We start from the raw sequence: 14,012 nt of genomic DNA, 5'->3' as shown, positions 1-14,012 counted from the left end.
TGGAACGAGTGGCTGGCTGTAATGTAAGAATAACATTTTTAAAATAATTTTATGGTAACCTATGGAATATGTGTGTGAAACAAAGAATTCCATGACACTGGGTTTAACATTTTTTTTTACTATTCTTTTCTGCTCCAGAGAGAAAAAGGAGTAAATAATCATGTGCATTTACATCTGCCCGGTTTCACTATGCTGCTGCTCCCCTGTGTGTAATTTGCACTTTTCACTGAAGAGTTATGATTAACAACTGCAGTGTTAATGGCTTTAATTAGTGCACTGCAGATGCACCCTGTTGATGCTCCACACATATAGAAGGGTACACTCATACAGAGCAACACATTAACACACAAGGCACAAAAGGTTTCCTCACACATCTCTCACTTACCAGCAGGGCTGATATTCATCTGACACATTTCACACTGGTAAACAGAGCCATTATTTGCTATTTGGTTATTCTTTTGGGAATCAGTGACTTCAAAACAACAGTAAATGCTTCTCTATCTGAGGTTTCTATGACTACTCTGTTCACCAACCACACACTTTCATGTTTTAGATTTAGATGTCAGCTGCACACACAATTATTGGTCTGATATAGCCAATGCAAGATAAAATGCATTGATCCAGAATCAAATACTATTGATTATCTTAGTGCTTTTTGTGGAGGCTTAGTTCATAAAGAACCAATCATAAGCCCCCGAGATCAGACTGAGCCTCTGTTTCATAAATAAACATAAATAATTCATATTGATTGTGACAGGTGATAGATTCATACATCTGAATAGAAACGAACTGCATCCAAAGAACCAAGGTAAACCAAGCAGCCACTCAGGGGGATACTTAGAGGAGGGCTGCAACTAGTAGTCATATTTCATTATTGATTTTTCTATTGATCAAACCTTCCATTGAGAAATAATTTTAGTCAATAAAGTATGAAATATAATGACAAATGCCCATCACAGGTCTAAAAATAGCTTATTCTGACCAATAGTCGGTTCTGAACTTTTAAAAATCCCCATCATGTTACACCTGAGGGGGGATCTGGGAATCTCCTAGATCAGTCAGCTTTCCACTTAACACTTCAGATTTGAGATTTAGCATCACCAGTAGCAGTGTAACATCACCTACTGTAGGCTATAATATTATGGCTTATATCTTTGTGACTTGCCACATGGCCGTCTCTCATATTAGTTATAGACCACTAACTCCATTAAACCATTCCCTCCTTAAAGTTTGATTTTTCATTAAAAATAATATAAGATTGCAAATAATTTCAAGTAAATCATGGCAGGACTGTGTTAAGTGATGACAGCTGCCGATGAAGTCAAAATTATCCTTATTAGGAGGGCAGTCACTGAGTAAGTCTTTGATTTCCTGGCAGTTCTAGGGCAGTTATTAGTGAACTGACCCTGCCAAAGACTCATTCTCATGAGGATTAAGAAAAACAATGGTTTTCAGCACCACGGACAGCTCCTTCACAACTGAAGAACCTTAGTACAGCATCTTGTTAAAAAAAAAAAAGATTGAATATTATACTTAAATAACCCATATTATATAAATATAAATTACACAATCATAAGTATTAGTAGAATTTATATCTTACATTATTATTACAGACTGAATCTTTCAGGTTCCTTCTATTCTAATGCAGTCTATATGGTATATTTTGGGCGCTGCAAACAAAAAGGCTACCTGAATAACAATTGTATGCAAATATGTATTTTCTGCTTGAATCAGCACTGTCTCAGAAGGAGCTCAAAGATTTAATTTGAACTCCCACTAAAAAGTCTCACAGACACCAATCTATAACTAGTCCAACACCTGCAGTTTTTTTAAGACAGATAATGTGTAATTGCATCCATGCGAACAGCTTCCTCTGCAGCACAGTTTATCTACACATCAGATCCACACTGACTGCAGCTGCTCCAATGTCATCACAACGTGCATCTTGTCAGTTCTTCCAGGCGTTAATCTCTTGCTTTGCTCTTTATGAAATGTTTTATTCCTTGCTTTTTTTTTTTTTTTTTCAGTTGACCTTGCCAGTTGAGGCCTCTCAGAACTTTTAATTATGTATCTGATTTGATTGGAGCTGCCTTTGTCACTGCTTGCCTGCCTGGGTTGTCTTCTACAAAGGAACATATTCCCCCCCTTGAAATGCCATTGCATGACATGACATCAAAAGAAATGGCAATCCCAATGAGGCCTGCCTCCAAAAAAAAAAAAAAAAAAAAATTCCATGCTGTCTCTAGCCATGAAGAACGATTTGCTTCACCAAGGTTATCTGCTAGATAGACAATCCCTTTGAAAAGCCAACAGTTTCACATGACTAGAATATGTTGATGTGTTTGTCTCCTGTATGAGGGAAGACCTTGTGGGCTCTCAGTCAGTTCATAATATGGCAAAGCAAGAAGGTTTACGTTGGAACATAACAAATAATGGGCTGCAAATGCTACAAGATGGATGGCTGTTGTCTGAATGTACAGTCCTGTGTTTCACGTCAGGGTTGACTTATCTCAATTTTCATGGCTCACTGCTCGACCAGCATGCAGAAGTCCACAGAAAAATCCATCCAAAAAACCTCCATTATGTGCCACAAATAAAAATATAAGCATTCACAGTAAGTTCTCCTAACAAATTACTCATAGTGGTATCTCGTAGGGCTCTTTCGAGTAAATAGTAATTGATTCTGTGGACTGTGAACATGAATGCACATGTGCAAAAAATGTGAACGTGGGAGTCATATTATGTTCAAGAATGAGACAGATTACATGTTATTGACAACATCAGATATTTCAATTTTAATGTAAAGAGTACCAGACTTGCACCAGCTCCAGCAGATTCTGTTGCATTGTGATGATTGTTAAAGGCGTTGAAGGCGAGTTCAAAACCACAGTCTGAGAAATGCTGTTGTAGATAATCATTTCGAGCTCTCTATTTTCTGAATCTTTAAGGTTAAGGTTGGGCTAAGATTGAAAAAGAAAACATGAATTTCAGGTCTGTGGAGGGATGTGAAAGTTTGTTGCGCCATCATCCATCCTTACTTCCACATTTTTTCCACCTCTCTAAATAATGAGCCCACTTTTTGCTTTGTGAAATGTGTGAAATCATCGAATATGAACGTAATTCTTGCAAATGCATGGCTACAGTTCTTTCTGGAAAGTTGCAAAGAGCAGTTTGCGGTATTACAGGGATTAACTTGCTGTAACTATTTCTTGGTGACCAAAAGCCGAAAGCAGTAGAAACAGATAAACAGTCGTTTGTCAACAAACAACAATTCCTTTAAACACACAGTATGTAACGTCTGCTGATAAAAATAAGTGGTTCGCTGACGCTATTCAGAAGACACAGGACATCAGGGAGTGGTAAAAGCTTTAATGTTTTTGCAGTTTTTAATAGAAATGGACAGGCAATGCATTTTATCTCACTATTTAGCTCACCATGGGTCAATATTCTGGCAACTGACTGGAGGTTTTCTAATAACTTCACATAGTCTAATTTCATCTGTGTGTGTGCTGGGCAGACAAGCCCCGCAGATCAAACTTCTGATGAGATTACGATCCACTTTAATCAAGATAGTGTAAGTCATGAGGATGGAGCCCACTATAGAGCCGGCTCATCTTCTGCTCTGATTCTGGCTGATAAGTCCTAAAGCTGAAGCTGCGCGGGGGGAAAACTCTTTGGGAACCTCTCAACCTGAAGTGATTGGACAGCTGCTGCTGAGGTGACCAGAACAGCAGTTAGCTATAATCGTTTTCTAACGGGGTTGCATCGCAGAAAAGACCAATTACACTGGACATTGATTGCACACCCTGTCTTTGATCACGTAATTGCTTTGAGAGAGACGAGAGTGGTTCTGCTGCTAAACAGGTGTGTTCAAATAGATTATAGCAGATTTCTCATTTCTTAGACAAGAGACAGAGGGAGAGAGAGAGAGCAGAGAGTAAATGTCATCATCACTCTTAAATCTTCTGGTATGTATGAGACCATAATTTATCATTATGTAATTTATTATGATCACTGCATCTGAGGATCTGAAGCCTGAGAGTGTATTGATATTTTGTCTTTCTATCTGCCTCTCAGCTTTAAACTCCAGCCTTGCACTTTTCCAGTCATCTTCCCTTTCAACAGGGGCCAAGGCCTCTCAGCATAGTTCCTAATACTCAATAAAATACAGTAATTAAATTATGTTTGAATATGTGGGTGGTGATCACATTACACCACACTCATTTGGCAGATTCTTTTGTCTATCTGCAGTGTTTATCTCCAACATAAAAGAGTTGTAAAGTGGGCACATGCAGTGCTATTGTTTGTGATTGGCAGTTGGTACATTTAACAAAAACTCTGCTGGTTTAATCATCAGCACAAAAGATGAACAATTTTGTTAGAAAATGTAACCCTGTACCCTAAATTATGTTCATGCAGGGTTTGCACCTGTAGTGCTGCGCGAAACAAAAGCACTTATGTTAATGTTAGGGGAACGTGATTTGATGTAAACATGTCCTGTCTCATGCTTCAAGTCACTGCTGGCGTATTCAATATTTAACCAACTCCATAATCTTAGTGCTCTGTGCTTAAACATAACCATAAAATAAAAGTTTATTCATGGTGAAGTTGCTATGAGAGGATATCACATCGTAAGAGCGGAGATTATAAGAAAACAAATCAAATATGTTGCTAGTGAATGTTTTGCAGACACTGTACATTTAGTTTGAACAGTTTGCAACTTGGTAGATAATGTAAGTTTATTGGTAGATGCAATAAATTTACTCATAATGTTTCCTCAGGGATGTAAAATATCATCCTTTGATAAAAAGTCACAGGTACAAGCATGTGTACATAAAAAAATACAACTCCCCAGGATCATTTCGTGAGTAACATCCTATCACTAAGCTGGTGCCAAAGGTTCCGCCTTGCAGAAATCTCTTAATACAGCCATCAGTTTAAATGTGATTGTTTTTCGATTCTGCATCAAATTAATGATACTGGTAACTCTGGATTTGTTCCCTAATGGCCCATTGAAGTTTTCTAAAATTGCTGCAGCTCTAATTCACTCCTCTTACTGGCCTCTTCAGATAAGAGTCCTTTTTTTGTTTTGGAGTGTTAAGCACCATCCACCAACATCCACCAAACAAGGCTGAAATACTAAAACTGATGGACATAACATAAACATATAGTATCATCAAACTATCCAGGAAATTCCTGAGTATTTGCATTAGGTAAAAGTACTTTAAGAACTAACTAACTCTACTGCACTTACTGTAAGCCATAGGTATCTTCTTTTCAAGCTGCTTTTAATCGGTTTTCCCTGGGATTTAACTGAAAACATAATAAACTCTTGAAAGTACAAAGTATGAAGCTCAGGAAACACTTGCTGCCAAGACAACAAGATTTTCTTGGCTGTCCTTGTTTAACAACTGGTGTAACCTGAGAGGGAAAGAAGAAGAGTTTCATACCCTAGGCAATGGTTTCCTAGTAACTACACGACTTCTATGTTCTTGAATAAATGATTCCAGGTCAAGCTTTGGGGCAGAAGCTGTTTGGCTCTATGTGTGTGTGCACACAAGTGTGTACAAGCATGTGGATAAGTTCACAAAACCCCAACATCTCCATACATCTTTTATAAGAGCCTTAGTGAGAACTCTGTGGTGCTTACAGACACCATTAGGAGTTTGCACTTCTTGCTAATATCAATAGCAACAACGACAGCAGTCAGAAATGTGGGTGAGAGAGAGAGAGACTGAAATGTGGTCAGGCACATTGTGTTGAAACCTGACGGCTGGAGAGGATACCTGTTTAAATCTGTAACACCTACTATGTGGTGGACAAAGTAGTCCCAATATTTACTTCAGTAAAATAGTAACACCACAACAGAAAAATACTCTATACTAGTTGTATTGAAGTAAAAGCACAGTAAAGTAAAAGTAAAAATTAAAAAGTATTATCAGCAAATTGTAATGGGTGTTGTGGGGGAGTATTTACAGCATCTATATCTATTTATCCTAAGTCAAACTGTCAAAGTGATTTTTTTTGAGAAACACTGTAGAATCAGGCCTTTTCTCAATATTTCCTTTGTATTGCCAGAGAAAATTTTCTCTAGACAGGCCGAGGTTGTTTTTGATGTTTCCTTGCACCATCTCTTTACAGAACAAGATATGATTTTGTACCAGATAATTTTACAGATAACATTTGTGTTTGACACTGATATCTTAGTCCCAATAAGCTGAATTTAAAACTGCAAACACCTCAGCAGGAGTCTCTTACCGTCCTGTGCATCTTGTCCTCCAAATCCTGGTTGATCCTCTGTAGAGCTGCATAGCTACTCTGGATCCTAAAAGAACAGAAGGGAAAAGAGTTGTGCCCTGTTAAAATGCAAATCACAACATATGATGACTAAAGAGTGTTTTACTGGCCATAAGCCTGAATAAGCACCAGTAATCTCCACATGAACGCAGACAGAGAAATACATAAATTACTACATCAGGGTACTGATGGAGAATCGTGGAGGGGATTTGCAGGATATTTTAAGTAGTGACTCAGATTTGAAGATCACCAGGATAAAAATCCGCTGAGCCAAAACACAGTAAATTAGGGCTGATGATATGTTTAAGTGCCATGACAAGAAATAGTGAGGAAAAAAATATTATGTGATCATAAAAAAAAATTTTAATCCTTAAATATTTAATGATAAGAAATCAATAAACATGCAGAAGCAGACACATAACACTAACTCTGCAGCTTTTAAGCTTTTTCTTGTCTTTTTTTTTTTTAATTCTCCCTCTTGCTGTTCTTCATAACTTCTTAGCCTCCTGTTTTCCTCTGCTTTTATATCTCTTGTCACTATTGCTCTTTGGCAGACTTGCAGTGCATTAGTAACTGTCTATTTGTTAACTTGTTCCTCGTATTTTATTATGTCGCCTCTGTTTAGTATCACATTTTCACTTTAGCTCTTGGGCCTAAGAGAGTGCTGATAAACCAGCATTTATGACTCCATTAACCGGACTGACATGGAGAGTGTGGGCAATGGAGACAAAAACCAAAGAGAAATCCTACAACAAAGAGTTGAAAGAGATTTGACAAGATAAAGAAGGAGTATCACTGAAAATTAATGGCACTGGGACAGAGTGGTTCGCTGATTGGTGGAGAGCAAAAAACGGCCATTATGAGAGGCAACACTTAGTGCTGGTACTGATTTAAGAGGAACTCCTTTCCTGATCTGAGTCTGTCGGGCAGCACTTCCCGTCTAACAACAAGCTCTACCAATCACACAGATGGTTAAAATTGGGGAGAGGGCAGGGGCTGGGCTCTGCCAATCATAACAAAAAAAAAAAAAAAAAAGACAGAATTTGTGCACAGCCTGAGAGGATCAGACTCAGGGCAAGAAAATCCACTGGGCTCATCTAAACATGGTCCATACTGTCTGCTTTCCAAGTTTCTAGCCAGAGACAAGCTTCAAGGAAGAGTTTCAGTTCTATTTAAACAGCATAATTACCACATTTATTTATACCATGGCCACAGAGAACGCTCTGTTCTGTCTGACCAGAAGGTTTGCAATATTTGTGGATAATCTCTTCGCTCTGAGGTTATCATCACACTAAATTAAAACTCATAGCAGGAGGGCCACTCATCGATTTGTGACTAAACTACAGCTCCCTCTTCTTGTTGAAATAATAAATGTAGATTTATTTCAAAGTAGTCATTGACGGTGCCAGCGTACTGCCCTAAAGTATGAATGAATACATCGCAGGCATGATTCACTCCATCCCATGCAATGCATAAGGAAGCACCATGATAATAATGCATTATTTTTCCATAATCACAGGTCTTGTGATTATGGATTACAATTTAGCATAACTATGGTCAAAGTGTGACTAGGCAAGTAAAACATATGGTGAAATTTAGGGAGAGATCCTAGTTAGGGTTAATAAAAAGGCATTAAATATGGATGTAATTATTCGGAATACTGGGCTGCAAAAAAGGCCTGTTTACTTAGAAATACCCATAGAATATCACACCGTCAACGTCACAGCTCGACTTTTGTGGGAGAATTACACAGCTGATAATCTGGGCAGAAAATGTAAAAAGGCAATCACTCCACACAGTCTCACACATGTGCACACACACCTGCGTAGTTTCTCTGTAAATTTCTCCAGTTCCTCCTGGGCCCGGCGCAGCTCGGTCTCGAGGTACTGCCGGGTAGAGTCAAACTCCGTCTCCACCATCTCTAGTTTGTGGGTGGTGTACGACAGGCGTTTACGAAGGTCATCCTTGTGGTCGTGGAGAGAGCTGAAAAGGTGGCAGAGAGAGAATTTAGTGAACAGGATTCAAGAAGACAGTCAGAAGGATGATGTGCATTTATTGGTGTCAAAGTTAGCCAGACTCACAGAGCCAAGCAAAGAGAGTGGGGGGAGAAAACAGACAGGGATGAACAGAAAAGGCAATAGAGTAGTAAGTAAGTGTGCCTGTGTTTGTGTGAGAGGAAGAGAGAGGGATGAAGTGTTGCTGGAGTGTAATTCAGTTTGGAGAGAGAGAGAGAGAGAGTTCCCAGGCAGGGGGAAGGCAGGGAGGCCAGTGGGGAGGAGGAGACGGATGGAGGAAGAATACTAATCATTTTCCATTCACAGGGAGGGAGCAGAGCTGGGAAAGGAGCTCCCATCGGTGTAATGGTGAATTCCCTCACACACAACCGTCCTTATCGAATCTCTGAAAGAAAAAGAGAGATTTTTTGCCCCCAGACACAGGCCACGGGTGATTCATAGAAGAAGAGGTGAAAATATAGAATGGCTTTGTGTTTGAGTGAGCTTTAGAAGAGGGTGAAAGAGCAAAGAAGAAGAGAGGGAACAAGGGGTCAGAACACCACAGTTTCAACACCACCACCATCAACAACAACAACATATTAGGTAGGGAGCAATATTCTGGCCGTGTGTTTGATGCAGGTTTGAGCGCGGGGGATGAAAACACACCAACAGGCTTGACTGTGGGAATGGATGTGGTAATGAAAGGCTAGAGATGGGGAGCAGGGGCAGTTTGAGCGCTCTGAGGGATTTAGCATTTTGCCAGACTGATGGAAACTTGGCTCACAGAGAGGTTCGACGGCTCAGCACTGCCATCCAGCAGGCGCAGTGAAAGCACCTCCAAGTTCACCTCGGCACAGAGCCTCAATTAGGAAGCTGGCACTAAAGGAGGAGAAAATGGTCTCCACAGAAAGACTTCAAGACTCTGTTGTGTAAAAATATGTGAGAGCCAAGGGAGGAACCTTAATGTTTTAAGTAGTTGGTTTAGGATCTCAACTTGTTAAGCATAAATCAAGTAGGTAATCAGTATATACTAAGTAGCCAAAGAAAAAATTGGACCCTGATATTGGAGTAGTAGATAAACTTCTGGCCCTATATCTTGAAGAATACACCAAAATTTGACAAATACATTTATTTGACTTCTTTGTGAGAGTGTAATGAGAAGACTAGTGTTATCATCTGTGTGTTAAAAGACACTGTTTTACATTTGGGATTCACTTTCTTGCTGAAGGTTAGATGAGAAGAGCTAACTCTCTCATATCCACGTGTTAAGTACAGGTTAGCTTAGCTTAGCAAAAGACAGGAAGCAGGGGGAAACAGCTAGTCTCGGCACTCCTTAAGTAACACGTTGCATCTCCTTTATTTAACCCGTACCAGAACATACATGTAAAACAGCAGTTTGTGGTTTTATGAGTTGAAACTATTCGTTGCCAGAGAACAGAGTTTAGGCTGGTGAGGGTTGTTTCCAGTCGTTATGCTAAGCTAAGCTAATTGCACCCAAGGTCTAGCTATCGTCGTCTCATAACTCTTAGTAAGAGGGTGAATATGCGTATTTCACAAAATTATTCCTACAAATAAAGAGTTGAAGCAGGGAGAAATATAAGCTAGCTTAGTTCAATCAAACTGAAATGTCTGCTGGTAGCATGTACCTGGAAGCCTATGCTATGCCCAGACATGATAGATAGATAGATAGATAGATAGATAGATAGATAGATAGATAGATAGATAGATAGATAGATAGAAAGATGAGTTATTGAATAGTTTATGCATCTAACGTGCTGAGGCCTGCAGCATTAACACACTCCACTTGCCCGACGTTGCAACAAAAAAAAAATCTTTACAACCTCTCTGCTGTCTAACAGCTGCAAGTGATGTTGTAAAATCACATGGCAGGGAGCCAGAGAGCTATTGTAAGTACATGTGAAAATTGCTCTGGGCTCTTATCAGTAAGTCATGCTGGTTTAATTAAGTCTGAGAACACAGCCATTGATTTTAATTTTTTTTTTTTTTTTTGGGATATTAAATTCTTTTTTTTGTAAGCATCCAGATGTGTTAAGACTGTTGTCGTTAAAATTCAGTGCAATGTTAACGTTAATGTAGATGTCGGCTGATACATGATCAAGACATATGAAGATGAATGATGAGAATACATGCCACATTATGTTTTTAATGGCTTCTTAATGGTCATCCCGATGAGAATCCATTTCCATTAGTCAAAATGAATGAAATGAATTCCCCAATAAGACTGACTCATCTTACCTTCTTTTCTGATGTTTGCAACCATTTCTCTGGGTTTTGAGGGCAGTTTTGCCAATATATATCTTTTTCATATTTTTCGCTCTGCTTCGGCTCTCATGTGTGTATCGTTGTTGCCTCTGCTGCTGCTTCTGCTGGCCGGCTGAATGTTGAAGCCAAGTTTGAACTCTAACCACAAACCAACAGTCAAAGCTCTAAGTCTTGCCTGGGGAGGCAGATAGGAGTTGGCTATCTGTGATGACCCTGGCAAGAGAGCAGAGAAAAACAGCTTTGAAGTCCCACAGATTTAGCAGCACATTTAGTTCTGTTGACTCCAGAAAAAAGAAGTGATTTTGTGTGCATTCAGAAAATGAGCCAGTCTGAAACAGAGCTGGGGGATCAATAAGATAAATTCAGCAAGCAAACGTAAATAGTATGCAATACTTCGAATTATTGCATCTCCAGATAAACTTTGCACTTCCTGTTAAAATATCTTTTTCCTATAAATCAGTTATTCAAAATATAAGCACATTTGAATTTCTAAAACAGAAATCTACAACATTGAATGTAGAAATATCAATATTTCTATCACTTGAGTCTCCTTTTTCATAATTTCTTCTCTTTCTTGTTGTGAATAATTGAATGCAGCCAGGACCTCATGGAATAGTGAGTTATTGACCAGCTGGTCATAGAGGTTATTCCTCAATAAATCAGTCTTATGATAGGTATGTGTTTCCATTTCCATCCTTCATCATTGCTTGGTGGTTCGGGGCTTGAACTCAGGTCTCCTGCAGTGTAACAACTTAATAACCTGCCACTGGCAATCATAAAATGCCAACATAAACCTTTGTAGGTGTCTTTAGGCGGCTGCATTTGACAAGTCTTGACATAATTGCAACAAATATTCACTAAGCCTCAAACAGTTATTGTCCAAAGACTCAATATTTTTAGTATTTTTTTAACTGTTCCAAAAAAAAAACCAAACAAACAAAAAAAAAAAACATGTGCTAAAGTGTAAATAATGCATTAAACAGTTTGTATATTTGTTTCTACAAAAGCTGAAAATGTTAATATGTCCATAATGTCCTAATTAGCACACTGCAGTAAATTAATGGGGCGTTACTTCCGAGGCCAGCTCCATTCACAACTGGATCATCCACTGTGTAGAATGAGCTACAGTGTCCATGATGCTAGCTCAGTGTAGGCTAACCTTAGCATCTCTATACTGCTCTTTAATGCATTTGGGAAAGTTTTCACACCAGCAACAGCAGCCAAGCTCTTTTTGCAAAATAGTGACACTCATTAATTAGTTCTCATTTCAAAAGCCATTTAGTCTTTTTCTCTTTATGTCAAAAGAGAAACATACACATGCATATTTAAGACCCTTTTACAGGCTTTGGGTTATTAAATGAATCAGCTGGAAACAGTAAAACGTCAACAGTGGACAGTTCATTGAGTTTAGGCATCAGCATTTATGTTAGTTAGCTACAGCTGGTAAAGACAATTAGCAGCAGTTGTCTCGTCAAAAAAATCCACAGTGTTTGGCTTGAAATGCAAAGCTGCTTTTGTCTACTGAGAGAAATCAAAGACCCTATTGTTTCAAAAATTACTGCACACTGTGAATCTGCCACTGTTGTCATTGCGAACTGCATTATGTGTCATGCCATACAGTCTGTATCCCATGCAAACACAGCTTGACAGGTGTCGCAACAGTAACAATGGGGGGACCTTTGCGTAGCGAATGGTCAATTTACCACCACACCTATCTTCTCTAAACATCTCAGACTATAACTGGGGTGCAAACATTTCAATAAGTCCATATGTTTGGCTTTTAAAACCCGCTCTGTTCAGCCCTTAAGAGCCAAGTAAGCATAAATGCATAAATACAGACAGGGGTTGCCAGCAGCATAACTTTTATCAGTCTGTGCAGAGATGCAGGGTAGCAGTTCAACAACAAACTGGAATGAATGTTTTGTTGCCTGCTGCCATTTCTAAAGGCACCATTATTTATTATTTTTAATCTCCCTTCAACATTGGCTCAGGAAACAATGGCAGTATCTGGAAACTCTGATAATACGGTTGCTATAGCCATTTTCTTATCTGCAAGTCACAGAGGGAGGGAGCGAGAAAGAAGACAGAAATAGTTGCTGAATTGGTGAAGACATGCAGTTGTATAGAATCCATTCTCACATACACACACAAACACAAACCTCTGTGCAGTGTATATGAAGTACCCTCACTGTATCATAACACCTCCTCCAGGGGGATAAACAGCAGATCTTAGTGCCTCAGGTGTTGTTTGGCAAGGTAAACACAATCCACATGAAGGAACAAATCTTAAATCCATAGAGAACCTCATGATAGGCTCACTGCTGTTTCTACACCGCCAGAGAAACACAAAACGGCAAAAGAAATGTAAATCAAACACACTTTTCTCTCCTCTGAGTTCACTCATAAGTATTAAGAGGATATAGTGTGGATGGAAACATGAGTAGATCCTGTTTACCTGAAATACTTTCCCCAAGTGTTACAACTTGTCATAATGATCACACAATGCACACTACAAGCTGTATAACAAATGGTTGTTGTGATGCTGCAGACTCTAACCTACTTCGGGCAGACAGTTTCCACCTACCACTCTGCCCGTACACTTTCTCTCTTTCATGAGAATGCTTCTCACAGCAGCTGACTCCAGTTTCATTCAGGAAAAAAAAAAAGCTTAATGCAGAACCTACAAAAGGTCACCATCAGCCTGCATCTATTGTAGCTCTACAACAAGGAGCCCTTATGGTGCCTGCAGGTTGATTTACTCGTAATGAGCGACAGGAGGTGAGCGAGGAAGAGCTACAGCCTGCCAGATATACTATTCACAGTGACCAAATTAGGTCATTAAACTTTAATGGCCAGAGTGCCATCGCTCCTGAAGTCTGAAATTAGATGAACAGCACACAGATACACAAGCACCTTATCTACTGCAAACAATAAACCTTCATATTACGTCTTAGAAAATAACTCTGTAGATGTTATTTTTGTTGTTTTGAATCATGATGATCATTGTACGATTGCTGAACTTCAGAAACATGCTGCAAAGAAGTCTGACAGGGCAAAAGTAAAGAGAGGTCTGACAATCAAACAGGCTGCAAATAAGCCAAGTGTCCTGCCAGGTTATTGAAACCTCTATCAGCAAGTCTTTCAACAAGTCCTCCAAGTTGTTTCTTCCTTGTGTTGTTGAGAGTTAGTGAAAAGATCACTTTTAAAGCTCCAAAATTAATACTATATCTCGTTTGTAAGCTTGTAAGTACAAAAAAGTGTAGCACCCATGGTGAGGCAGGCTTTCCATATTCTTTAATGTTTTATTGTTCATCATCTCTGTAAAGCACTTTGTGCTACATTTCATTGTATGAAAAGTGCTATACAAATAAAGTATGATTGATTGATTGAATGAAAAAAAATGTAGCAATTAAAAGTTGCAAGGTTACCTGCAGAGAC

The 14,012-nt window shown here is 39.0% G+C and overlaps 1 protein-coding gene across 7 annotated transcripts in view; it reads right to left on the bottom strand.

The window, feature by feature from the left end:
• Positions 1-14,012, bottom strand: part of LOC139633366 (brain-enriched guanylate kinase-associated protein) — a 60,907-nt gene that overhangs the window by 14,872 nt on the left and 32,023 nt on the right. For 4 of the 7 annotated variants that reach the window (XM_071498995.1, XM_071498996.1, XM_071498997.1 and 1 more), the window contains 3 exons: positions 10,548-10,787; positions 8,119-8,280; positions 6,259-6,325 (listed from right to left, as the gene is read on the bottom strand). In XM_071498995.1, coding sequence (XP_071355096.1) covers positions 6,259-6,325; positions 8,119-8,280; positions 10,548-10,618 — 300 coding nt within the window. In that variant the 5' untranslated portion in view covers positions 10,619-10,787. The remainder of the gene's footprint in view (positions 1-6,258; positions 6,326-8,118; positions 8,281-10,547; positions 10,788-14,012) is intronic. The other 3 variants (XM_071498999.1, XM_071499000.1, XM_071498994.1) reach the window with 1 other exon arrangement.

Source organism: Trachinotus anak, unplaced genomic scaffold (genome assembly GCF_046630095.1).
Source record: "Trachinotus anak isolate AG129_WGS33_773 ecotype Australia unplaced genomic scaffold, CSIRO_AGI_Tana_v1 ptg000015l, whole genome shotgun sequence".
Classification (NCBI taxonomy): Eukaryota; Metazoa; Chordata; class Actinopteri; order Carangiformes; family Carangidae; genus Trachinotus; species Trachinotus anak.
This window is presented reverse-complemented; position numbering and strand designations above follow the sequence as displayed.